The 26,346-nt window shown below is 43.9% G+C and overlaps 1 protein-coding gene and 1 pseudogene across 2 annotated transcripts; both read right to left on the reverse strand.

Annotated features, from left to right (window-relative positions):
* Positions 1-292: 292 nt before the first annotated feature.
* Positions 293-4,944, reverse strand: LOC120669829 (G-type lectin S-receptor-like serine/threonine-protein kinase SD2-5). Of its 2 annotated transcripts, none has more exons than XM_039949687.1 (3): positions 4,766-4,944; positions 3,668-3,747; positions 293-3,065 (listed from the first exon to the last, which is right to left on the reverse strand). In XM_039949687.1, exon 3 carries the CDS (start codon positions 3,053-3,055, stop codon positions 530-532), a length of 2,526 nt encoding a protein of 841 aa, XP_039805621.1. In that variant the 5' UTR covers positions 3,056-3,065; positions 3,668-3,747; positions 4,766-4,944; the 3' UTR covers positions 293-529. The 2 variants fall into 2 exon arrangements, with proteins under 2 accessions (XP_039805621.1, XP_039805620.1); XM_039949686.1 differs by having other exon boundaries at positions 3,668-3,743; positions 4,766-4,943.
* A 498-nt stretch (positions 4,945-5,442) lies between these two features.
* Positions 5,443-16,303, reverse strand: LOC120669164 (annotated as a pseudogene).
* Between the last annotated feature and the right edge of the window lie 10,043 nt (positions 16,304-26,346).

A 26,346-nucleotide genomic window follows, 5' to 3' on the forward strand; every position in this document is an offset into this window, starting at 1 on the left:
TTAAATAGTATTGTGTTGAAAAAAAATCCAAACAGTTTGACCACCCTTTGAAATTTGATTTAAACCCGGCAAATGAGTTAGGAGAAACTGTTGTGAAGCCATGTTTATGTGGTCGGATGAAGTTCTTCAGGTTGTCCTCGTGGCTAACAGAACATCTGTATCATCTTTTTGTAAAGCTGGTTTAAAGGTGATGGACATTTCTGTTAGGTAGCATTGTTTCCACGCATTACAGGTTCCTGACACAGTTGCAGTACGGTATTATGGTATAATAGATCGGCAGTCTCCCTGGAGATGCTTCAGACTTAAGATGTTTATACATCATCAACATCAGTAAGTTTGGCATATATCCCTGATCACAGCTTCAATACGGAATCTGAGAAATCTTTGTGTATAGATGCAAAATTGCGATCGAGTTTCTATCTACAACATATATATACATGACTATGAGCAAATGAACACCAAACCATAGACCTTCCCCAAAATTGAACATAACGCTAGCTAAAGCACAGCAATGTACATATGATTCATTTCATCTGGGCCCAGAGAGCCGCACAGCAGAAAGCAGAGCATTGCTGTTGTCCGACATCCCTGATGATGTTCCCTCTTCACTGCTCGATTTGAAGGCGTTTGCATAAAGCCGGTATCCAATCTGCGAAGATATTGGTGGCTGGGGCACGTCGCAGACGCCTTCCAGCATTTGTACGACCTTCGACATGGATGGTCTCTGATAGAAGTCCTCCTGAATGCACCACAGTGCGACCTTGATTGCCACCTGAACTCGCTCATCCTTGTCGTTGTATTTTAGCTTGACATCAAAGATATCGCGAAGGTCACCTTCTTCCAGCTTCTTGAAGGCATAGGAGGGGAAGTGAGCTTTCTCTGAGCTTTCCACAGGGTCATAGCTCTTCCTCCCACTGATTATCTCTAGCAGGACCATCCCATAGCTGTACACATCACTCTTCTCTGAGATGGCATAGTTCGTTATCCATTCAGGTGCAAGGTAGCCCCGCGTGCCTCTGAGCGTTGTAAAGACATGGCTCTGCTCCCTGGTCATCAACTTGGCAAGGCCAAAGTCAGACACCTTCGCAAGGAAGTTGTCATCAAGTAGAACATTCTCAGGCTTGATGTCACAGTGAATGATCTTTGACTCACAGTCCTGATGGAGGTATGTCAATCCCTTTGCTGTTCCAAGTGCAATGTTAAACCTTGTATCCCAGTCTAGCAGGGAGGAACCCTCATTACTTTGGAAAATCCACCTATCCAGTGACCCCTTTGCCATGTATTCATATGCAAGAAGCTTGTGAGCACCCTCGACACAGAAACCTCGGAGTTTGACAAGATGGATATGGTGAATGCTGCCAATGATGGTCACCTCAGAGCGGAATTCTTTCTTCCCTTGGCCTATGCCCTCTAGCTTCTTTACAGCGATGCGACTGCCATCAGGCAGGGTACCAAGATACACAGATCCAAAGCCTCCTTGACCAAGCTTATCTGAGAAGTTGTTTGTTGCATCCTGGAGCTCCTTGTAGGTATAGCGTGTCGGTGCTCCTGATATAGTTTGCAGGAAACCATCGTCTTCCGATGAACCAGCATCATCTTGCGAGGGTGGATGATGTCTCCTTCGGTAAATGCGGAAACCAACATACACAAGGACCCCTATGACAACCAAAGTTCCAACTATAATGACAACTATAATGATGGTTAGCCTACCACTGCCACTTCCACCTTGCTCTGAGCCACGGTTACTGCTTGACACCTTGATGAAAGAAGCAAAACTACTCTTACCTCCATCTTTCTGTTGCAAGCTACCTATCTGGTCGAAAAGGAAGCAATTGCCTGACGTTTGGTCAAAGAATACAGCGATGCATGAGCAGTTAACCATGCAATAATTCTTGCATCCTGTGAGGTTTGTCTTGGGTACAGGCGACTTGAAGCTAGTGCCAACATACCCAACACCGGTGTCCAGTTGAGCCAGCTGAAACTTGTCCTTTGAGTTGCATGGTGATATGATGCCAGGGTTGCAGTTGGCATAAGAGCTGAGGGCTGAAGGGCACTGGCACCCTGTACCACGGTTGCAAATGGAGTACGGCTTGCAGTAGGCAGGCATGTCACACGAGTCCTGCGGAACTGTGATAGGCAGAGTACTCTTGCCATTCACAGTCTGGAGTATATAGAAGGTAATCAAACCATCATTACCAAGGACGGCAGCCAGTGTGGTGTTAGCATCGCCCTGCTGCGCGATGACAAGCTGTGATTGAAGAAGCCCTGCTTGATCATAGAACAACCAGGAACGTGAACTCAGGTTTGCAGAGTATATGTTGTTGCCATTCTTGTCAACAATCATCCTGTTATCCTGCAGCGCGGACCAGTACGGTTGGGGCGTCTGTAAGCCCGCGTACAACATCATATCCCCAGATTTGATCTGAAGTGTATAGGTCATGTTCTGTGTATTGGAACGGCTCACCAGAGTCATCCCCTCAACAAAGCTCTGGCCAGACAGGAGTGTGTCTGTTGGATGGCTGAAACTCTGCCAGAGAGGAGAAGAGCTGTCCTTGCCAAACACTATAAGATTGCCTGAGTCCAGCAGCTGCATAGAGGTGGCCCCCTTGCCCGAGATATTGGCGGTCCAGACAGTGGAGTCTCCGGATTGCAGGTAGGCATTGCCATCCTTGTCAAACACAAAGTTGTCTGAATGGGAAACTGGAGAGTTAGAATTAGCAGACCAGACAATAGATGTGGTGGCCAAATGGACCACTGCAAGGAGGTAGGAGGCGCTGTCTGACACGCTGTTGGTGACAAAGCCAAAGCCAAAGATAGAACCATTGGAGAGAAGAAATATTCCATCATTATCAATGTAGTCCATTTCTGAGCCACTAAAACCAGGTGGGAGAACTTGCTTTTGGGTACTACTGCTGCACATTATCCAGAGATTGGCTATCATAAGAATCCACAGCATAATGGTGCATTTTGAATGGCCACAATGACCAATGCAAGCTTCCATGATTACAAAAGACAAGCTTTTCCAGTTAGCAGCCTTCTGTGACCCTCCACTCATCACCCGTCATCTGAAGTATTCAAAATGCTCACAATTAGGCTCTCGGTGAGTAGCCAAAATGTGAGTCCAAAACTAGTAGAGTGAATGATGCAGCTTTGCAAGATACATGGTGTGCCCTTTATTTCAACGGTTATCTCACCAGCATGCAAATTCAGAAGTAAACATGCAAAGTAATAATGGGAAATCAGACAGCTTGCTCGCAATAGCAGTGTGTGTGTGTGGTAATCAGGATGTTTTGCTAGGTATATGCTTTGGTTTGCTTTGCTTATGCAGGACACTATTCATTCAATTGCTATTGGGAGGTTTAAGTGGCATAATAGACCCAGGCGGATAACAATTTGACAATGAGAGCACCGGAACTAGTCAATTATTTTGTTGAAGCATAAGGTATTTATTTATTTAGATTTTTCCTCAGGACGTTCAGTATCAAACAAGTCAACTCATAAGCACTGTAATTTGCTGGCAGAAAAAGATGTAAGCACATGAACATGACATTCAGAATGAGACACTTTTGACTTTTGATCAAATGTCTTGAAAGAGAACGGAAGGCACATCATCATAGCATTTGTCCACATGAAAGGCTGGAAGGAGAGCTCAGTCTCCGTATGGTACCTTAAGTGGGAGTGGTTCCTGATCAAGCTTCCTATTGGCTTCTCGACCTCCTCCTTTAGGAACATCTGGCAGCAAGCTACCTTTCAGAAAAAAAGATACAAAGAATGAATAATGGCAAATTGGCAACGCACAACAATCTCTTTAACAACATAAAATGAGGAAACAATCAGAGCAAAGGTGTTGGGCAGCCCCCATCTGCAACCAAATACCCACCAAAAAGTATATGGACTACATAGAATTGGCATCAGTTGCTTTTGACTTGTAAACCTCAAAACAAGGGCGACCTGCAGAGAAAAATTATTCCCCCAGGTGACCATTGACCGAGACTGTCGCGACCATCAGAGCACTATCTAGCAGGGGCCGAATGAACAAGCCTCGTTTATACAATATCATATTATGTGCAGTAACACCTAACATTCCACCAAGCTTCATCTCCCACAATCGCTCTTTTCGAGCTCTCGGTATTCCAACTGCTTTCTTGACTCCCCTACCATTTTTTTCTTTTCTTGCACCCTAATCCACGAATTAGTCCTAAAGCAAAGCACGATGTGGAATTCTCCTTTCTCCCACCCAAAAATGTTTTTTTTCAAAAAAAGAAGAAAAGAATTCAGGTCACATGGACCTACACAAAGCACCGAATTTCGATAATTTTCTGATGCCACGACCATGAGTAACTGCAAGAACTCCACCCGGCTCAAAACCTTTCAGAAATGGGGGTAAAATCCCAGCCACAAAATCCATGTCACCCTCTTGGGAAACACTATGAAATCTGGGGGTTTGTCCCTGTCTGGTCCCCAATCCCCATGCCTAGAAAGCGCACTCAATTCCATTCCAACGTCGACCCTTTTCACGAACCGTGCATCCAAACCGCAGGAAACGAAGCACGCTGATTTCTAGCAGACCTGAAAGAAACGCGGCAGAGAAGAAAACAAAGGAACACCCTTTCACGAAGCAAGAGCAGGAGGGGGTGCAGCAAAGCGGTGGCAAGCACAACCGCACAAGAGGGGACCGAAGGAAGCAAGCGAGCGAGCGAGGAGCCGAGGAAGCAGAACAGGGGAGGGGAGAGGAGAACGGAGCAGAGTCTGTCCGTCACCTCACCTCTGAGACCGGAGAAGCGGCGAGGCGACGGCGGCCGCGGGCGGAAAAGATTTTGCTGCAGCCGCGACCGGTTGGGGAGAGCGGGAGAACGCGGTGTGCGGTGGAGGAGGGCGATGGCGTGATGAAGCGAGGCGGGCGGGCGGGGCGAGTAGTTGGTGGGTGGTGGGAAGCTGGAAGCAGCAGCAGCGGCGGGGGCCGACGGATGGGGCGCCCCGCAAGTGGTACGATGGCCCGCTTAGTTTAACATATATAATATGAGATTTTTTTTTACACCTAGACCCCACTCACGTGGGAGCTACCAGCACTGGGTCTGTCCTTTTTAATATGAGATTTTTTAGGGTGTTTGAAGAAGTATAAGAAGATATTACATGTGTCTATGATTTATGGGCTCATATGAGGAAAGGTATTGGGAGGCGTCAATGAAAAGACGTCAGGAGGCGTTAAATGTGTCTATGGACGGTGGGTCCATATGTGCTGTAACGCCTCCCAATACCTCCAAAATTAAGAGGATCAGAAATTCATGGTAATTCCTTTTCTGTAATTATTTTTTTCAATCAAGAGTATTATAGTAAGTTTATAATTATAGAAATAATGTTTTGAGTAACTAATCTCGCCATCAATCTCGAAAGAAGAAGAAATGGCCTGATGAATTACACGGGTCTAGTCAACCAATCAGTTCAGAGCCTGAGCGTGAGGTCGGGCTCCTCGCCGGCAAGCACGGCGTCGGCGCCAAGCAAGTTGAGGGCCACGCCCCCACTGGCGCGGCGGCCGCGATCGGCCTGAAGCTGCCGGGCCAGCCGAAGCTCACCTCGTCGTCGCCCACGAAGAACGGCATCGGGCTCAGCAACCCCAGTGCTGGCTTCAGCTCGTCGGCGCGCGCGGCGGCGGCGGCATCGTGCCACTGCTGCTGCTCAAGGTGCGGGCGCGCCGCCGCCGACGCGTGCGCCTTGATGCCGATGGTGTACAGGGCGGAGCCGTACAGCGGTAGGGACACCACGTCGGCGTAGCAGCCGTAGGGGGTGGCCGCGTCGAGTCGCAGCGCGCGTCGAGCCAGCGTGCGCTCCCGCTGGTGCACATTCTGGTGCCTGCCCAATGCCTGCGAGCTGAAGAACTTGCACTGGCAGTAGTTGCACGTGAACGCACGCAATGGGTCGCGGGCAGCCACAGCACCAGCAGCGTCCGCCTAGGCGCCTCCGCCGCCGCTGTTGCCGTTGCTATTGTCGGTCGTGCTCAACTCCGGCGGCTGCAGCGGTGGCCATGGTGAGCGAGAGGTTTGGATGGTGAAGATATGAGGTTTCTCAATTACTATTCTGCCCTTTAATGATTAAAGTTAATTAAAATTAATATTATAGGTAGGCATTAGGAGGTATTAGAAAATATTTCCAAACATTATAAAAGAACTCATATAATATATATAGATATATATAAATATATATAATAAAGTCGCTATCGCCGTAGCCTGGGCCTGGGGGAAGCTGGTCCTGATTTGTTTAGCTGCCGAGTACGGGCGCACACAGCGCTCGCGGCCAGCGAACAGATGGGCCGGCGGAGCATCGCTACCCCCACACCCCACCACGTCTGTGGCAGACGAGCTAGTCAGGGCATGATTGAACTGAATCCTCTCTTTCTCTAGGAAATAGCAGATTATTACCAGTGTATCGTCTGCGCATCAAGTCTCTGGATCTTCTAAGTAAGAAGGATCTGCTGGTTGGTTATACATCTGTATGGCCACGTGCATGGTTCTTGTACAGTGTGATTCTCTGCCTATTTTTTATTTGTATGATTATATGTTCCATATCATTCGTGCTGCTATACATAGGTAAATAATTAACTGGATATTGTTTAGATGGGTACACGTCCGGTGGTGGTTATACATGAAAATATTTGTGCTACTTAAAAGTGGTGATTAGTATACATGTTTCCATTATTTGAAAGAGAAAGAAAGAAAGAAAGAAAGAAAAAGGTACTGTGTGTATGAATTGCGCAAATATCAAACAATGGTGTATCCTTTGATTTGTTACACATTTCTCACTTTCTCACTATTCCCATCCATTTGAGGCTTCAGCAGTTGAGCTCGAGCACAATGGGATGGATGCAGTGCAGCACCAGCTAGTCTTACAATCGATGTGCAAAACTCCCTATCGCTGTCTAATTGCTCAGGGAAGAAAAACACACGACGCGTGTGGTGTCCTCTGTCCTTCCCTCTTGAACTCTGAATGAAGCAAGCGACCAAATTGAACCTCCCCCATCGCAGTCTCATTGCTGTCACCTCTTGTCACTTCATATTTTTCCCCAACCCAATGCCCACAGGCAGGGACGAAGCTAAGTACAAATTAGGAGGTGCACATGCATCCACAAATTTTGCAAAAACGGTTATTAGATCTAATTTTTCACCATATATGCAGCTCCACAGCTCAACTTCATACACCCACATGATTAGCGTATTCTTCTTCAATTTGCTCTAGCTTCGCCACGGGCATGAAAGGGGTGTGCGCGTATGTGTGCACCAAGCAAATATGCTGATCGGATTTCCTCGCGCGTACGTATAGTTCACGGGAAGGACATGGTTTTGTTGGTCTTTCAAAGAAAAAAACAGATCGACGACAGGGGTAGGGATGGGGGGTGCATCATGCATGCCATGCCACTGCCATTGCTGCGGCGGCGCGGCCTCTCCGCGAAGGCGCGAAACCAAAACCACCACCGTACGGGCCGGGGGGAGTCCACCACCTGCAGGGTCTCGCGTTGAACGTCGCCTAGCTAGCTAGCTAGTTCTGGGTGGCCATCATTCCACTGACTGACGCGCGCATTGATTGGGACCGGAGCAGCCAGCGACGACATGAAGAGAGGTCGATGGAGGCTATCATCGTCTTCCCGGCCGGGCGGGCCACTTGCGACGCGACGCGACCCGACCATGGCCTACCTCCCCGTCTTTCAAGTTTGAAGGCGTAGTTGCCGACGCCTTGTATTTCAGCGCGTGCTCGCGCATGCATGCAATGATGCAAACAACTCCAAGGCTATGTTTGGAAAGGGATTTTGATTAATTATTGGGATTAAAATCGAAGCCTCTTCCGCCTCTACATACCGAACAGACAGCATGACCGAAAAAATTAAAAAGTTTTCCAATTCATGTGAAAATGCTGATCGTCGTCAAAAGGGACATAACACTTAGAGCAAATATTACGGTGGGCTAAAAGCAGGCTGAATGATGAGGTGGAGGAGAAAGAAGAAAAGTGGGCTATTAGCTAACAGCCAGCTTCGACACAAGAACAAAAAAATTATGTGAGATAGACAAGTGGGCCATATATTTATGGTGAAAAGCTAAACTATTATACAAGTGGGCTGAGAGGTGAGCTGTAAAGGTCCTTGCAGCCAGCAGCAGGCTAAATCATTAGCCATGCTCTTATGTTGATGGCATGGCATCACGACTCACGAGGAAGCTTATCCCTGTGAAATGTTCTTTCCAATGGTACAACTTTCTTGCATGTTTGTTACGGTTTTATCTCGATTTCGTGCTTGCTGTCTTAAAGGTTGTTTATTGCATAACTCTTTGTAGAAAAATGATAAAATGATGAAACTGATTTTGTTAGCCTTGTATTCATGCCTAGTATCTGTGGTAATTTTATTAGATTTGTTCAATTAAGTTTGCATGTCGTTTTTTATTTATCTTGTTTAGAGTAGCTGAAAATTGGTATATTTATGATTAATTCTAGGAATGTGCTTTTGCTGTAAAACCAACTCTCATGAGTTTGTTTTGATGTTATCTTTGTGCTAGATTTAATTCAGTATTTATGCTTGTCGTATAAATTTTCTTGTACTTAATTCTTGTTTTTAGCTCTCATGTTTGATTTCCGTTGTTTATGTTCACTTGTGTGTTTGCATGTGATGCTTTACATACTTCATGACATATCATTTCATACACAAATATAGCATCATTTTAATACATGCATTTATTCATGCATTATAGTGACCCAACTGTCGGAGAACGAGCCCGTTGAGCCCACCAAGTTCGTTGAGCCCGAGCCCGGTGTTGAGTTCCTTGTTGAGCCTGAAGCTAACCAAGGCAAGCAGCTAAGTATGATTCCTTGCGCCTATTTAAATTGATGCAATTTAGCTATCTCACTTGGGTATTATTGGATTTGTATATTATATTATTTATTGCATTCTTTTACCTACTTTTATGCATTATCCTTCCTTGAATTTATTTTACCCTTGTCCTTGTCACATGTTAGGTAATTGAATACTTTACTTGACTAGATGCTTAGCCATGCTTAGAATATATTATATCACTTTGGAGAAAAAGAAAGAATGATTTAGAGTCATCGCACTTACCGGTTATCCTTGATCGCACATGTACATCTTGGTTATGGTAGAATGGAAGTATCGAGGTTCGAGCGGAATGGTAGGGCCTAGAGAAAGAAATCACGTGAGCATAGTCCGCTTGAACCGATTAAGGACCGTCCGTGGATGAGTTGGTTTTGAGCAACTTTTCGTGCTACCACATATCCTAAATAATGGTATGGGTGAGCCAAATATCTTCTTTGACTTGATCATTGATGTGCAGTCCTAGATACGTGGCCAAGGGGCTATGCAGAGAGGCTGAGGGGTATCCCCGGTGGATCTATGTGTTGATAGGTTTAGAGGTGTCCACGGTGGAACTAAATTCTCTACGCGTAAGCTAGGTGTGAAGTTCAATGATCGAGCCTTGTTGGGAACGGTTGATGCGAGTACCCTCTCATCCAATTTAGCTGGTTGGGTGAGTCGCATGGTCCTTGCGTCGTGTGGGTAAAGCAGTACACCCTTGTAAGGTTATAATCAATCCGAATTGCCGCGCTCTCAAACATGAGCACGCTCACTATCCCATGAACTCTTCGTAGAAAGTCTCGTTTATGTTGGTAATGGTTTATGGCATCTCTATGTTGAATTATTTTATTCTTGTCATAATCAACTAAAACTTATGGTGGGTTGGGCAAGATTAATTAATTTTACTAGAGAGCTAGATGTTGGTTAGAGAGCTCATGCTTGCGCAATAATAACTTAACCTTAAAGCCTCTTTGAGCCACTTGCATGATCCTTGATTATCTAATTTGCGTAAGAATTGCGAGTATCTTTTGTACTCATCTTGCTTTTATTTTAAAACTAAGTTGCAGGTGAGCCGGAAGTTGTGTTCGGTTGATGTGGCCGCAATGGTGCCCTTGAGCAAGATGCCATTGCTTTGTTACGATTCTATAGATTTATTCGCTGCATAGTTTGTCTTTCGTGAGAGCATGTTGAAACACCAAATTTTAATTTCATATATCTTTTATGTCATTCGGGAGCCCAAGGCTTGTAACGGAAATTTGAACCTTTAATTTCAGATTTGAACTATACTTGTCATGAACTTATAATTCCTAATGTTGAATTCTTGTAGTGACTAAAATTGCTCTTTATGGTTCATTGATGATGTATCTATTGTAAACGGTACGTGTGTTCAATTCTGAGCATGTGGCAAATACGTACCGGGACTATCGGATTTGATATAATTTTGGGCAAATGACGTGTCGGTTGTTTGTGTCTTTAGATGTGGGTTAACACGTGGCATGCTCTCGGGTGAGCGCGTGTTAGCTCTCATCTTTATAATAATGACCGACGATTTACCTAAAATAGTGTTAAATTGGGCGGTTCTTACAATCATCATCCTAAAATAGTGTTAAATTGGGCGGTTCTTACAATCATCATCCTAAGATTAGGTGGTTCAACTAGTAAAATGTGACGTGGGTTTCAACACCAGCAGGCGGCGGCAGCAGCAGCAAGTAACCAGTACCAACACGCCACCACTACGTACTGGACCCAGTCTATTATTTAGTCTTGACTTGTGACAATGTTAGTTCATTAGTTAGGTCCACGATGAACACCATTTTGCATCTGACCACGTTTAGGAGCTACAAAGTCCTATATGGAGCCAAGGTTTCAAAAGGCGATGGATGTCTAGTTATCTTTGAAAGTGATCTAAGCCCCTAAGTGAGTTTTGGTGGTTAATGACAAAACACATATGCATTTAATCGTGTAATTGAGCATGTGTGCAGGTGGAGAATTTGTATAAATGGATCAAGTGACGATATACGACCCTCAAAAAAGAAATGAAAAAGCGGAGTTCAAGTTTACTCAAGAAATTAGATTTTAAATTTGAAATTTGAGTATAGGAACGCCGTACTATCAAGAGGGACTTGGTTCAAAGGTTTATATTTAAATCTTGTGCTCAAGAGAACCTATACAAACACTTGTGAGCCATAAACCGAAGTTTTTCCCTGCCTTACCCGGATACTCCGGGTATAGGGCCGGATACTCCGGACCTCATTGCCCGGAGTGTCCGGGTGCTGTTTCCGGGCTGAAAATCTAGTGTTGCCCGGAGTCTCCGGGTACCCTTTCGCCCAACGGCTATTTTTGGGCTGAAGACTATAAATACCCCCTCTATACCCCTTCAGCCCTATCTCTTGCCACTTTGACGAGCTGAACTCAAACCTAAGCCAAGAAAGAGCTCTCCCACTCCCCTTTCTCCATTCTTGAGTGATTCCCTTGAGGGATTTGAGTGAGAAGCAAGCAAGAGCAAGGATTCAAGCAAGTGAGCCTCATTCCCATCTCTTGAGCACTTGGTTTTGGTCAAGCCCGCGGATTCAAGTTTGTTACTCTTAGAGCCTTGTGCTCCTAGACGGCTAGGCGTGCTTGTGATTGCTCAATCAAGATTGTGAGCTGCACAAGAAGTTTGTAAGCTCCATTTCTCGCCGAGGAATCCATAGTAAGTAACCTTGGGCTTGAGAGGTGATCTCGCCCTTGGAAGAGGAGCATAGGGGTTCTTGAACACCGTCTCTCGAATCCTTCCTCAACGGAGACGTAGCACCTTCGGGTGTGAACTTCGGGAAACAAATCCTTGTCTCCTTTGTGTTAGTTTACTTGATTTCTTTGCTATTTGCTTGTGAGACTTCATTTCTAGGATTTGAGCTCGATCTACTCACTCACGAGTTTCTAGTAAGTTTTGTTTGTTGGACATCAACCTTAAGGAACCCCTGGCACTCTTACTTTAACTCGATCTACTTTTCATACACAGATTCTTGCAGTTTTCTTTCAGGTCATTCATACCCGGAGACTCCGGATATATCTCCGGATACTCTGGATCACAAAACCCGGAGTATCCGGGCTAGTCTGTGTCTGATATTTTTGTTAAGTGTTTTAAATTGCAGATTGCCTATTCACCCCCCTCTAGGCATCTTAAGATCCTTTCAAAGTATCAGAGCGAGGCTCTCCATTCAAAGGGCTTAACCGTCCAGAGAGGTCAAGATGTCGGATGATGAGAAGAATCCAGAGATTCCGGTTAATGAAGGTGAAAAAGGTGATCCTAGTGATAAAAGAGACAAAGACAAGAATGTAGAGCCATCCAACAACAACAAGAAGGGAAAGTATAAGAATGGTGGAGAAGAAAGTGAAGAAGAGACATCCGATGATGAGATGTCTTATGAGGAGTGGAAGGCATGGAGGAAAAAGAAGAAGGAGCAAAGGAAGAAAAAGTCTAGCTCCCGAGTTATCATTGACTCTAGTAATGACTCCGACACCGATTCCAAGAAAAGAGCCTCACGCTCTTCAAACAAGGGCAGCTCATCAAAGTCAAAAGGCAAAGGCGATTATCGAAGAGTTGCTCATGATTACACTTTTTCTCTACCTAGTTAGCACAATGCATCAATTCATATGGGCAAGCCACCTTTCTTTGATGGTACCGGATATAATCAATGGAAAACTAAGATGTTCGGTTACATGAATGCAATCCACAAGGATCTTTGGAAAGTTGTGGAAGTTGGGTGTGAAATTTCGGATGAAAATGAAACTCCAACACCGATTCAAGCATATGTGCTACAAAGGAATTTTCAAGCATTGAACATCCTACACACATCCATGAGCCCTGAAGAGTTTGACAAGATAGAGGATGCACCAACCGCCAAAGATGCTTGGGACACTCTTCTAGTGAACCATCAAGGGTCAAGGAAAGTACGTGAATCAAGAATCAAAACTTTGGAAGATGAATTGAGCTAATTCTCCATGAAGAAGGATGAAGGTGTGAAAGAAATGTATAACCGCATGAAGAAGATCACAAACCAAATCAAATCTCTTGGTGGTGACAAGTGGGGTGATCGTGAGATTGTGGACAAGCTCTTGACCGTGTATATGGCTAGGGATGTTACTCTACCTAGCTTGATTAGAGCCGAAAGAGGATTCAAACACTAAACCGCCGAGAATGTTCTTGGAAAAATTGAAGCTCACCATGATCAATTGAAGAGAGTCAAGATCAACCAAGATCTAGCCGAGCTTCAAGAACAAGCGGCCAAGAATAGTGGGTTGGCACTTCAAGCTAAGTCAAAAGGCAAAAAAAAGGCAAACCAATCTTCAAAAAATGGTGGCACTAATAGTGATGATGATGAAGAGTTTAATGATGAGCAAATTGCTTTCTTTATCAAGAACTTCACAAGAGTATTGAAGAGAGGCAACTTTAGAAACTTTGGAAAGAACAAGAAATATGAGCCAAGAAGAAGATCTAATAGGCGTGTTTTGGGTGTAACAAAGTTGGGCATTTCATTGCCGATTGCCCGGAAGAGAAGAAGAAGAACAAAGACACCAAAGAAAGCACATCCAAGAGAGATAGATCAAGATACAAGAAGCAAGCCGGAGAAGCTCATCTTGGTCAAGAATGGGATTCACAATAAGAAAGTGAGTCCGAGAAAGAAGATGTTGCAACCATGGCTTTCAAGGCATCATCTCCACATCCTCCAAGCTTGTTTGAAGATCTCACCGATGATGAGGATGAAGCTCCTATCATGTGCCTCATGGCTAAAAACTCCAAGGTAACATATCCAAACTCATCGGACGATGAATTGGATAATGAAGTAGAAGTTGCTAAACTAGTCAAGAAATATGGTAAAGGGGCCGCAACTAAAATGATGAAATTAGTTATGAAACTAGATGAAGCGGATGAGACTCTTGAAACACAAGAAGAATTGCTTAGACTTGAGAGAGAAAAATTCAAGGCTCTTGAAAAGGACCTCGCCTATGAAAAGAAGGAAAACAAGATGCTTGTGAACTCAATCAAAGTCAAGGATGACACTCTTCTTGAGTTGAAAGAGTCACTCTCTAGTGAAAAAGGAAAAGTGGATGATTTGACTAGAAAATTTTCCTTTGTCAATGACACTAACACCTTCGTAAGGAATGATAATGAGAAACTTCAAGAGAGCATGACAAGCTTACAAGCTAATCACACGGCACTTGAAGTTCAATTTAATACTCTTTGGGAAAGTACTTCTAAGACTAAAGAGACATCTAATTCATCTAGTCCTTCTACAAGTAATGGATGTGCACGGTGCTTTAATATTGATATTCAAACTTGTGCTACTAACCATGTTGAGATGAATGCAATGAAGAAAGAAATCTCTAGACTCACTCATTTGTTGCAAGAAGAGGCTCCATCACATACTCAAGTCCCAAAGAAAATTCCCTTTACAAGGGTAGGTGAGTTTGAGAAACACACCAAGGGATTTGGGTCAAGATACATGAGCAAGTTTGGGTTTGAAGTGGGTAAGGGACTTGGTAGGAATGGGCAAGGTACTCCACATGCCATTCCATTTACCAAGAACAAGAACAAAACCGCCTTGGGTGCTCAAGGAGGTCTAGTGAACATGACCACTCCCATTCACAAGACAAATGATGTGATTCAAGAAAGTGGTCATGTCAACTTCATCAATAGAGGCACAACATGTGATGAGGGTGCTAAGATTGTTGCATCCTCATTCAAAGAAGATAAGTTCAAGGCCTCTAACCCAACTAAGATCAAGGCACAAGAATCATCTCATGTATCCTTTTATGTCGATTATGTATTGACAAGGAACCACTGTGGTAAAGTGGTTGCCAAATTTGTAGGACACTGTACATGGAACACAAAAGTGAAAAACCATGTATGGGTGCCCAAAGTTCTTGTGACTAACATTAAAGGACCCAAGTATTGTTGGGTACCTAAAAGAAAAGAGTAACTTTGTTTTGTAGGGATACTCCTCCGGTGGATCAACTTGGGTGATTGATAGTGGATGCACAAATCATATGACCGGAGAAAGGAGTATGTTTGAAACAATAACCGCATCAAGAGGAGATCATTTCATTACTTTTGCGGGAAATCAAAAGGGAAGAGTGCTTGGTACCGGTAACATTAACCTAAACTCAAAGTTCACTCTCAAAAGTTCTTTTAGTTGAGTCACTTGGTTACAATTTGTTGTCCATCTCACAACTTTGTGATTCGGGCTTCAATTGTTTGTTTACTAACGAGGGTGTAACCGTCATTAGAAGAAGCGATGACTCCGTTGCTTTCAAGGGGGTGCTCAAGGGAAAGCTCTATCTTGTGGATTTTTCTCAAGAGAGGGCTCAACTTGATGCTTGCTTGATAGCAAAGTCTAGCTTGGGTTGGTTATGGCATCGCCGACTAGCTCATGTTGGGATGAGAAATCTCAACAAGCTTCTAAAGGGGGATCACATCCTAGGACTAACAAATGTTTCTTTTGAGAAAGATCGTGTTTGTAGTGCATGCCAAGCCGGGAAGCAAGTTGGTGTTCCACATCCATCAAAGAGCATCGTCACCACCGTCAAGCCATTTGAACTTCTACATATGGATCTCTTTGGCCCGGTGGCGTACATTAGCATTGGTGGTAACAAATATGGTCTTGTCATTGTTGATGATTCTTCTCGTTTCACTTGGGTGTTCTTTTTGCATGACAAAAGTTTAGTGCAAGAGACTTTCAAGAAATTCGGAAAAAGAGCTCAAAATGAATTTGAGACTAAGATCAAGAAAGTGAGAAGTGACAACGGCACTGAATTCAAGAACACTAATGTAGAAGAGTTTCTAGACGAAGAGGGCATTGGTCATGAGTTCTCGGTTCCATACACTCCTCAACAAAATGGAATTGTTGAGACGAAAAATAGAACTCTCATCGAGACCGCAAGAACAATGCTTGATGAGTACAAGATCTCGGATCAATTTTGGGCGGAAGCAATCAACACGGCATGTCATGCAATCAACCGCCTATATCTTCACAAGATCTTGAACAAGACGGCATACGAGCTTCTACTTGGTAAAAAGCCTAATGTGTCTTACTTTAGAGTTTTTGGAAGTAAGTGCTTGATTCTTTAGAGCCACTATTGATGCAAAGGATGGTGATTCCGTGGCACTTAGATACTACGCAGTGAACCTTCTAGCCCGTACTTTGCCAAGTGGAAGACCTTTTTGCATCATGGACTTCATTTGGAATGAGCTAAGAAGGACTATGATTGAGACCAAGAAGTCACTTCCTGCTGCACTATACATCATGTATATGATAGAGAGGGTGACAAAGGTCACATTTCTAAAGACAGTCAAGCATGAACCTCTTCACCTGCGTGCTCGCTCTGGTGATGCACCACCTCCTCCTCCATCTCATGCCGGTGCAACAAGAAACCCAAGACATGATCCTGCTCCATCCTCTGTGGGTGCCTCTTCATCGTCTCATCACCGTCACCATGACTCTTTTGTGAAGAGGGCCCTCTGCAGCTTGTTTGGAATGTGCAGGAACATTGCACAAGATGTTCATGAGAACACAAGGTCGATCAATGAAATTCGGGGTCACTTGGGGCTTCCTTTGGACTCTCACCGCGAGCTCCCGGACTTTGATGATCCTTTTGCTGAGTGGGATGCCGCCGATGAGGCTGCTATTGCTGCTGCTCATGCCCCACTTCCTCATGCTCATCGGGAAGCCCGTTCTCCTTGTCGTCGTACTTCTACTTCCTCTCGCCGTGCTCTTCCAAGTGGCCAAGAAATATTTGATGAGGAAGAGGAGACCGAGGAAGACGCGCCCATAGGCTACCGTGAGCACCCCGACTCCGATGAAGATGAGGATACCTCCGAGGATGCCGCCCAAGATGAAGATGATGAGTAGATGGACTTCATGCTTCTTTTCATTCCCTTTTTGGCACTTGATGACAAAGGGGAGTGAAAATGCCATTATGTACTCATTTGGGCATGTGTCGCCTTTGTATGGAATTTATGTCGTTTCCATTCTGTTTCAAACTCTCGATCGGTTGTAAGGACTATGTGGTGTGAGAACCTTTGTAATGTGTGCTACTCTGTGCTTAGCTGTCGAACTTGAGTTATTTCTAAGGAATTTCTGCTAGTATGTGACATATTTGAGCTGTGAACTATCTGTTTTTCTGTGTTCTGGTTTAGAACGGCCGGATACTCCGGGCTACAGGCCGGATTCTCTGGGGATCCTGACCGGAGTCTCCGGACTTATACCCGGAGTCTCCGGGTTCTGCTGTTGAACACCTCTTTTCTTGAGTGAATAATATGTCATATGCATCACACTTGTTTTGCACTCACCTGTTCACCCCACTGTAAAACATATAAGAGCTTTTGTGGTTCTCTTGATGTATATGCCAATTGTTGACATGTCAAGTCAAAATTGAAATTCAAAGTTCATGGCATACATTTAGGGGGAGCTCTTAAATGCTAGATGTTTATCGCTTTATGATTATCAAATGAGTTACATGTGGGTTGTCATCAATCACCAAAAAGGGGGAGATTGAAAGTGATCTAGGCCCCTAAGTGGGTTTTGGTGGTTAATGACAAAACACATATGCATTTAATCGTGTAATTGAGCATGTGTGCAGGTGGAGAATTTGTATAAATGGATCAAGTGACGATATACGACCCTCAAAAAGGAAATGAAAAAGTGGAGTTCAAGTTTACTCAAGAAATTAGATTTTAAATTTGAAATTTGAGTATAGGAACGCCGTACTATCAAGAGGGACTTGGTTTAAGGGTTTAGATTTAAATCTTGTGCTCAAGAGAACCTATACAAACACTTGTGAGCCATAAACCGAAGTTTTTCCCTGCCTTACCCGGATACTCCGGGTATAGGGCCGGATACTCCGGACCCCATTGCCCGGAGTGTCCGGGTGCTGTTTCCAGGCTGAAAATCTAGTGTTGCCCGGAGTCTCCGGGCATATACCCGGAGTCTCCGGGTACCCTTTCGCCCAATGGCTATTTTTGGGCTGAAGACTATAAATACCCCCTCTATACCCCTTCAGCCCTCTCTCTTGCCACTTTGACGAGCTGAACTCAAACCTAAGCCAAGAAAGAGCTCTCTCACTCCCCTTTCTCTATTCTTGAGTGATTCCCTTGAGGGATTTGAGTGAGAAGCAAGCAAGAGCAAGGATTCAAGCAAGTGAGCCTCATTCCCATCTCTTGAGCACTTGGTTTTGGTCAAGCCCGCGGATTCAAGTTTGTTACTCTTGGAGCCTTGTGCTCCTAGACGGCTAGGCGTGCTTGTGATTGCTCAATCAAGATTGTGAGCTGCACAAGAAGTTTGTAAGCTCCATTCCTCGCCGAGGAATCCATAGTAAGTAACCTTGGGCTTGAGAGGTGATCTCGCCCTTGGAAGAGGAGCATAGGGGTTCTTGAGCACCGTCTCTCGAATCCTTCCTCAACGGAGATGTAGCACCTTCGGGTGTGAACTTCGGGAAACAAATCCTTATCTCCTTTGTGTTAGTTTACTTGATTTCTTTGCTATTTGCTTGTGAGACTTCATTTCTAGGGTTTGAGCTCGATCTACTCACTCACGAGTTTCTAGTAGGTTTTGTTTGTTGGATATCAACCTTAAGGAACCCCTGGCACTCTTACTTTAACTCGATCTACTTTTCATACACAGATTCTTGCAGTTTTCTTTCAGGTCATTCATACCCGGAGACTCCGGATATATCTCCGGATACTCCGGATCACAAAACCCGGAGTATCCGGACCTATACCCGGAGTATCCGGGCTAGTCTGTGTCTGACATTTTTGTTAAGTGTTTTAAATTGCAGATTGCCTATTCACCCCCCCCCTCTAGGCATCTTAAGATCCTTTCAATCTTACTATCTCATATGTATAGTTTAATTTTGTGGGCAACGATAATGAGGACACATTTGAGATCTACTACTCTTCTTCCACTTGCACAGTATATATATATATATATATATATATATATATATATATATATATATATATATATATATATATATATTGTGTGGTACGTGGTGGAGCAAAGTTAATTTGCACTACAGATTTGGATTAATTACTGAGGGTTATGATGTAAGTGACTGCGGAACCCTATACTTAAACACTAGTTGGATTGGTGTGGTCAGTGATTGTTTGTTAGGAATTCAGATTTTCTCACCAGTTTCAATGGGAAGTGTCATCATATAGTTACCAAGACTGTAAATTAGGTAGCCGAACCGGATCAGTGTTATGTGATGACACTCTTATCACAACCCATGAAACTACCCCTCCTTTTCCTTCATAATAACTCTGCCATATCAACAAATTTAATGTTTGTGACACTTCTATGACACTCTCATTTATACTAGCCTTAGAGAAAGTATAATAATAATAGGCTCAGACTAAATACTCAGATGAAGGAGAGAGGAGAAGCGGGTTGTAAGCTTACAACCCACTTCGAACAAGAACAAAAAATCTTTGTGAGAGAGACAAATAGACCATGTATTAATGATGAGGAGCTAACTATTATATGAATGGGCTGAAAGATAGGATGCATGAATCCTTACAGCCAGCAGCTGACTACTCCCTCCGTCCCATAAAGACTGTTCATTTAGAAAATTTCAGACATAATATTAGTAGTGCAAAATGATCATGTTACCTTTAATTAACTATAGCAGTTGGGACTGTTTATTTGGTTTCCTAGATCCCAATAAATGCAATTGCATTGGAACCAGAAAAGTAACATCTACTTAAGCATTTGATTGTCTCCATACTCTTCTCTATGCAATTATTTCTTAGTATTTGATATTGCTTTAATTAGATAGACTTTACTACAATCTAAATGAATAGTCTTTGTGGGACAAAATTTAGAGGCTAAACAAATAGTATTTGCGTGTCGGAGGGAGTATATTATTAATCTTGTTCTTAGAAAATGGTGTTGTGACACCTAAATACTATCAGCCATTGGTGGGGAAAACGACACAGATTGGAATCCCGTCGGCCATTAGAAGCAAACACTCAGAATTTGTTTCGAATCTAGTAGTGTTTGGGTCCACATGTTATATTACAACAGGGCTTGCTGAATACTGTCAGTCCAGTGCACTAAGTCCGTGTGATATTCTGGAATCCCCTCTTCCAACGCTTTATTTACAAGCTTGATCGGTCATCATTATCGTAGGCTCAGAAACACTATCAATTGTTAACTGCTAGTTGGACTAGAGAAATGTGATCTGAGTTTTATTAACACCAGCATCAGCTAACCAGCACGCCACCACTACTTACTGGAACGACTAATATAATTAGGTCTTGCCTTGTGACATGTTGCTTTACTTAGGCACACGACATCACTATTTTGCATCTGACCACGTTTACTAGGTCCTAGTGGTGCCAAGGTTTCAAAAGGCGATGGGCGTCTTCTAATCTTTGATGTCATTTAGTTTCGTGGGCAATGATAACGATTAAATTTGGGATCTCCCCTTCTTACACTTGCATAGTATTTTATATTGCGTCCAAGAAATGTGGTACATGGTGGGGCAAAGTTTATTTGGGTTCACATCGGATGGTTGCTATTGCTTACAACACTAAGATTCATTGGTGCAAACATATGCATTTTAAGTCACTACTAGAACTTCCAGTTTGGTTTCATATTGTACTATAAAATGGGGCACACCGTTGGTGCACCAGCTTGAGCTGGTCCAATATATAGATGCTTTGTGAGTAGTATTAGCATAAGCTATGTTTGGAGGTGGACACGGTATACAATAGATGTGGAGAAGGAGTTTAAGTGGATCGAGGGAGCGATAATGGAGATGTAGAGAACTTAATTGCAGGTTTGCAAAATTGTAAATATGATTTTGTATGTAACTGTAGAGAGTACAAAAGGTAGTGAAAACTTTAAAAGACATGGAGATCTTAGTTGCAGATTTGTGAATTTTGTAAATTGTATTGTAAATGAAATTTTGGTTGTAACTGTAGAGAGGGAATATGCTATATTGAATGAGGAGGTGGTATTTATAATTTAGTTTGTAACTATAGAGCAAAGACTTTATAAGACATGGAGATCTTAGTTGCAGGTTTGCGAATTTTGTAAATTGTATTGTAAATGGAATTTAGGTTGTAACTGTAGAGAAAGAATATGTTGTATTGAATAAGGTGGTGGTAGCAATGATGAATATATCGCGTAAGGTATATTACTTATGATTTAGTGGGTATTGTTAACTATTGTACATTTTGTTTTTAGAAGTAGCTAAGGCAAACAATTTATAATAATTGATTGTAAATTTTTACTAGGAAATGAAGGTAGTGCAATATTCAGGTTTTTTTAGGGTAATTTGATTTTTTTTTCTGTTATTTGATATTAGATATGTATAGAAGCACTTAGAATTTAAAATTTTGATCTATTGAAATATTGTATATTTTAAATTTTGAAGAGCTTTCGTATTGGACACCTTTTGATTCGAACGTGTTCTAGTCTTCAAATTGTAGTTTGAAAGAATAAATAAACCATGTAACATGTATGAAAGCGTTTGGAATTTAAAATTTTGGTCTATAGAAATATTGTGGATTTTTAAGTTACGAAGAACTCTTATAAAGCTAGCTTTTGATTCGAACGTGTTTTGGTCTTCGAATTATAGGTGTAAAGAGTATAAGTAAGTCTTGTAATGGGCTGCATGGCGGTGGATTGGATTTCGTTAAAATCTAAGTGTTATTTTAAAAGATTTCTTGAGAGGAGGGATGGATGACAGGGTTGATTACAATGAAACCTAAGGGTTTTCTGCAAGACTGCCGGTCTGAGAGGAGGGAGGGACGGCGGGCGCGATTTCTACAAGATTCGAGTTTTTTTTGTAGATTTCCTGGCCACCTACCCAATTGGATCGTCCGTTGCGTGATCCAATGGCCGAGAATTGCTGGTGACGTGTGAAAATAATCAGTTTCTCGTAGCATAAGAGAGGTAGGGGGTGAATTAGGCAACTTAAAATCTTACCCTAGGGCTCCAACTAGCATGCACATAAATTTAAACTATTGCATGCTATCTAGAAGTGCAACTACGGTTCTTTTATTGTGAAATCATCCCAAAAGAGTTTTGCATCCTATAACCAATCCTAACTTGATCTACACTAAGAATGTAAAGGCACACAAATTACAAGTATTAAATGCTGAAACATAAAGAGGGGATGAAGAGAAGCAAACTCTTGACACAAAGATGTATCCTGTGGTATCGGTAGGCAAATGTGACCCCTAGTCCACGTTGTCAAAGCACTCACTAAGAGTATTGCTTCCCGACAATCAAGTCTCTTCCGAGACTCTTCTTAACTCGCAACCAAGGCTATGCAAGTCACCACGGTCACCTCGATCCCACTTTCCACTAAGAAGCTTGTCCATGAAGGATGGAGATCTCCACGTCCCCCGCACAAAGTTGTCATCACCGCTCCACACCAAACCAGAGGGTTGATGACTTGCCGGCGAGCCATCAAAGCTCCAAGGGGGTCGAAACACTACTACAAAAAATAATTTACCACGACCTTTTTTAAACAACTCCGAAGCGAGTAGGAATTTCAACCGCAGGCATTAACCGAGGCAGTCATTTTTATTAACCATGGCGCTTAAAAAACCACCTCTCAAAATGGATTAACCGAGATGGGCACCCTTAAAATGCCCGCATCGGTTAATATTGATTAACCGAGACGGGCACACTATAAGGCCCGCCTCGAAAAATACAGGTCTAACTAGTTGCTCCATACTGTCCATCTTGGCCCGATATCCCACTTAGTGTATATATACCTCTTAGGGTTTGGAGTCTCATATTTCTCTCTCTTCCGCTCCACCATACTCAGCCGCCGGAACCCCTCTCCCTCTGCCCCACCCCGTCCTCTCCCTCTACCACGCAGCACCCCGGAGCGGCGGCGGCGCGGAGCCGCAGTCCGCAGCGGCGACCTGGAGCAGTGCCACAGAGCGGCATTGGTGGCGACCTGGAGCGGCGGTGGCGGCGCGGAGCCGTGGCCCGCAGCAGCAACCTAGAGTAGCGCCCTGGAGCGGCGGTGACCTAGAGCGGCGGTGGCAGCGCTAGGCACGAGGATGGGCTCGTGATGGGTTCGATGGGCCTATGATAGGCTCGACGGGCTTTTTCTTTTTCTTTATTTTATTAACCGAGGCGGGTAGCAAACTGCCTCGAAAAATAGGTCATTTACCATGACCTTTGATCCAAGATGGTTGCGGAAAGCACCTCAGTTGATCATTTTTCCCACTTCAATTAATCGTTTTTGTAGTAGTTGTTGACGCGAAAATTTCCCACCCGCCGGACGGGGGAAACACATGCGCTCCACGCTAGGGCCGGAGAGATCTTCTTTGCTCTGAAGTACCAAACCCAAGGGCATGCGAGTGGTGCGCTAGGCGTGCTAGTCAATTTGACCTGCAGTTGACAAGGAGAGTAAAGCGTTAGATACTGAGGGGCCATCGGCTAGCCAACCGATGATGAAGCCAGCAATAGGCTATCGTACAACCGATTGTATAGAGTGCGGTCTATGCTTAAAGTAGGCCGACCTGCGAGCAACACCTAGATCGGACCTAAATCAGCCTGTGTGATCTTATCACCGGAGCTAGCTGATCAAGATGGATCTAGGCTGGATAAATTGTGATAAAAACTTAAAGCAGCAAACTAGATTAAACAGGTCAACCTAGCAAGATCTAAGTAGATGTCGGTAAATTGGTGATGAAAGCAGTAAAAAGTCAGATAAACGGATCAAGATTAACCTAATAGATTACTAGCTTTTATCGATAATGGGTGAGCAAACCAGACCCCGCCGGACGGATCCAGAGTGCTCGATAGCTAGTGAATAAGCTAGATCCTACCGGACGGATCCAACTTACTCGATAACTTGTGAACAGTTAAACCCCGCCGGACGGGCTTAACATGCTCGATAAATTGGAGCGCCATAGACGGAGGAAGAAGTGATGCGCAGTCAACCTGAACCCATCTACGCAACTCGACTCGGAATTTTTCAACAAGTGAATGACATACCTACTGAGAAGAACTCGAAAAGGGAAAATCTACTGCAACTAGGGTGAATCCACTGTTGGTATTTCTTAAAGATCACAGATAAGATCCGCAAGCGCACGGAAGATACCATTGTAGCACTTCACCCGAAGAGTATTCAGGGTATCGTATTTTCTCAGGGAACAGAGGTGTAACGATCTTCTAGCTAGTGAACCCTTGAAGAACAAGAGGTAGGAGAGCTTTGGGTAGTGTGGTTTATCCAAAGATAAGGATCAAGGTAAGGTAAATTTAGACTTTCACTCGTTTACTTCGGGCACCGGTCTGACCCAGGTACTGTTAGGGACCTCTGACTTGTAGCTCTACGCCGTACTCGGACAGGGGCGAGTGCACTAACCACGAAGCAGCTTCGTAGTGGACCGACGAGGCTGTCACCACCCGTGGTCTACCCTGCAATACTGTGGAGTACAAGGCAAACAAAGGCTATCTAGTGCCTAAACACCACGCTTAAGCCTTCGACTACTACTCTAGTGTTGCGCAGGGTTACCCGTCTTTATCAGGGGCCCTCTAATAGAGTATCCGTTACGAGAATGGACGATGAACCCATAAACGAATGAATAAGTTAAGAATACTTAACCAAGAACTTACCAGAAGACGAACTTCGGATACTTACTCAAATGAATCGTATCTGTCGAGGTATAAGACGAAAAGAGGCCGACACGTCCGGCTCTTCTCCGATCCTCCTCCTCACACACTCCCTACTCTAATGATACAAGCGGGAGTGCTACTACTACTTCTCCTTCTTGGATGTGTATATGAATGTGAATTGAGAGGGGTGAGTGGAGGGCCTTTTATAGCTTGAAAGGTCAGCTCCCGCCATCTCTAAGTACTGCTCAACCGCCTTTGTGAGGATAAGAGCGAATCACCGGCCAAGACGCACCTGGACTGGTGCTTGTCCAGGTTCGGCCGACCCATAGGGTCGGCCGGCCCCACTTCATAGCCTCTAGCCACCGCCTTTGGCTGGGTGACTGACAGGTGGGTCCTTAGCTCTTTTGCATGTGGGCCGGGGTTTGGTACATCGGTTTGTTCTGACAATTGGGCCCTCTTTGTAAGTGTGATGCAGGTTTGGATTTTCTGTGTATTTGATTTGCGTCTTGTGCTCATTTTCTCCTTATTCCACGTATGGGTGTCTACAGATCAAGAATCACCAAAACTCGTGAAATTGGTTAGAATTAAGACCTACAACCATGTTTGGTGATTGAATATTACGAAAAAGATGCAGGAGATGACGGTTCTATTTCTGATTTAAGGATCGTCAACAACCACCATACGGAAAGGTAGATGCATTGAATGTAAATGGTTTTGATTGGATGTGGCTGATCAAAGTTTACAAATGATAGAGGTCTGCTATTTATAGCCTAACCCTAACCTCTCTTGCCGATACAACGAGATCAACTTGATTTACAAAAAACAAACATGCCTAACTAATCAAACGAAAAATCTAAAAGATAACTTGCCAACATATCGCGTTGGCTCCTTCCTTAGCCCTATCGGCTATGACACTTCTTCCGGCACAAAGGCCCATTCTGTTCCAGCTTATTCTTCTGTTCAAGATCAGCCCATTCCAATCGGCCATCTGCCTAAAAGATTGACACATGCCAAAAAAAAATGGTGTCAACAATAGTGGCATACCAAGATACAAGCTTGAGCAGCTTTCAAGCACAGCGCACAAGGCTTACAACCTTGCTCTCACACTCTCTCAAGAGCTAAGGTATCACTAACACTCACAAAGGTTGTACTAAACCTAAGGATTTGATCAACTTGCTCTTTATATGGCTTGGAGGTGTTTTCGGATACGTGTGGGACTTCCCTCAACCCCAGAGCCACCTTAAAATGCCCGAGGTGAGGCTCTTATATAGGCCACCAACGCGAAGTAGTCATTTGTGCTGTTATCCACTTTCTGCGTAGATCATCAGCTTACCGTTGCCTTAATGTCGGTTCAACCAGTCTGACTATGCCCCGAAGTAGCCATTAAGCCTTCTGACATGAGCTTCTGCTGATGTAGCAGCCATCGGTTAAACCGATGCCCTATAGTGACACACCGTCGGTTTAACCGGTGCTGAAGACTTTGCTCTTGGCCACTTGTCATGCTCTCTGGACAATGGCATGATGAATGCACCGACGCTCTTATTTGCTCCGTCGGTTTAACTGGTGCTTCTGTCATTTCTTGCCTTGATCGTCTTGTCAGCCTAGCTATGCACCGACACCTAAAATCCAATAGCGTCGGTTTGGCCGGTAACTGAGTGTCGGTTTAACCGGCGCCCTAGCGTCGGTTTAGCTAGTGCCTTGTTTTCTGTTTGCACTTGTCCAACTCATTGCGTCTGTCATTTGGACACTAAATATACTCTCTCTCTCTCTCTTTGCTTTTTCACTGTAATTTGGACGTCTTGACAACGCATTGGACATATTAGATTATATCCATAGGATCTAAAAATCCTACAAACTTGAGCTCACAACTTT

Source organism: Panicum virgatum, chromosome 4N (genome assembly GCF_016808335.1).
Source record: "Panicum virgatum strain AP13 chromosome 4N, P.virgatum_v5, whole genome shotgun sequence".
Taxonomy (NCBI): domain Eukaryota; kingdom Viridiplantae; phylum Streptophyta; class Magnoliopsida; order Poales; family Poaceae; genus Panicum; species Panicum virgatum.

What these genes read in the sequence shown, in the direction of transcription:
- LOC120669829 (XM_039949687.1), bottom strand. Translation starts at nt 3,055, where the DNA reads ATGAGTGGAGGGTCACAGAAGGCTGCTAACTGGAAAAGCTTGTCTTTT.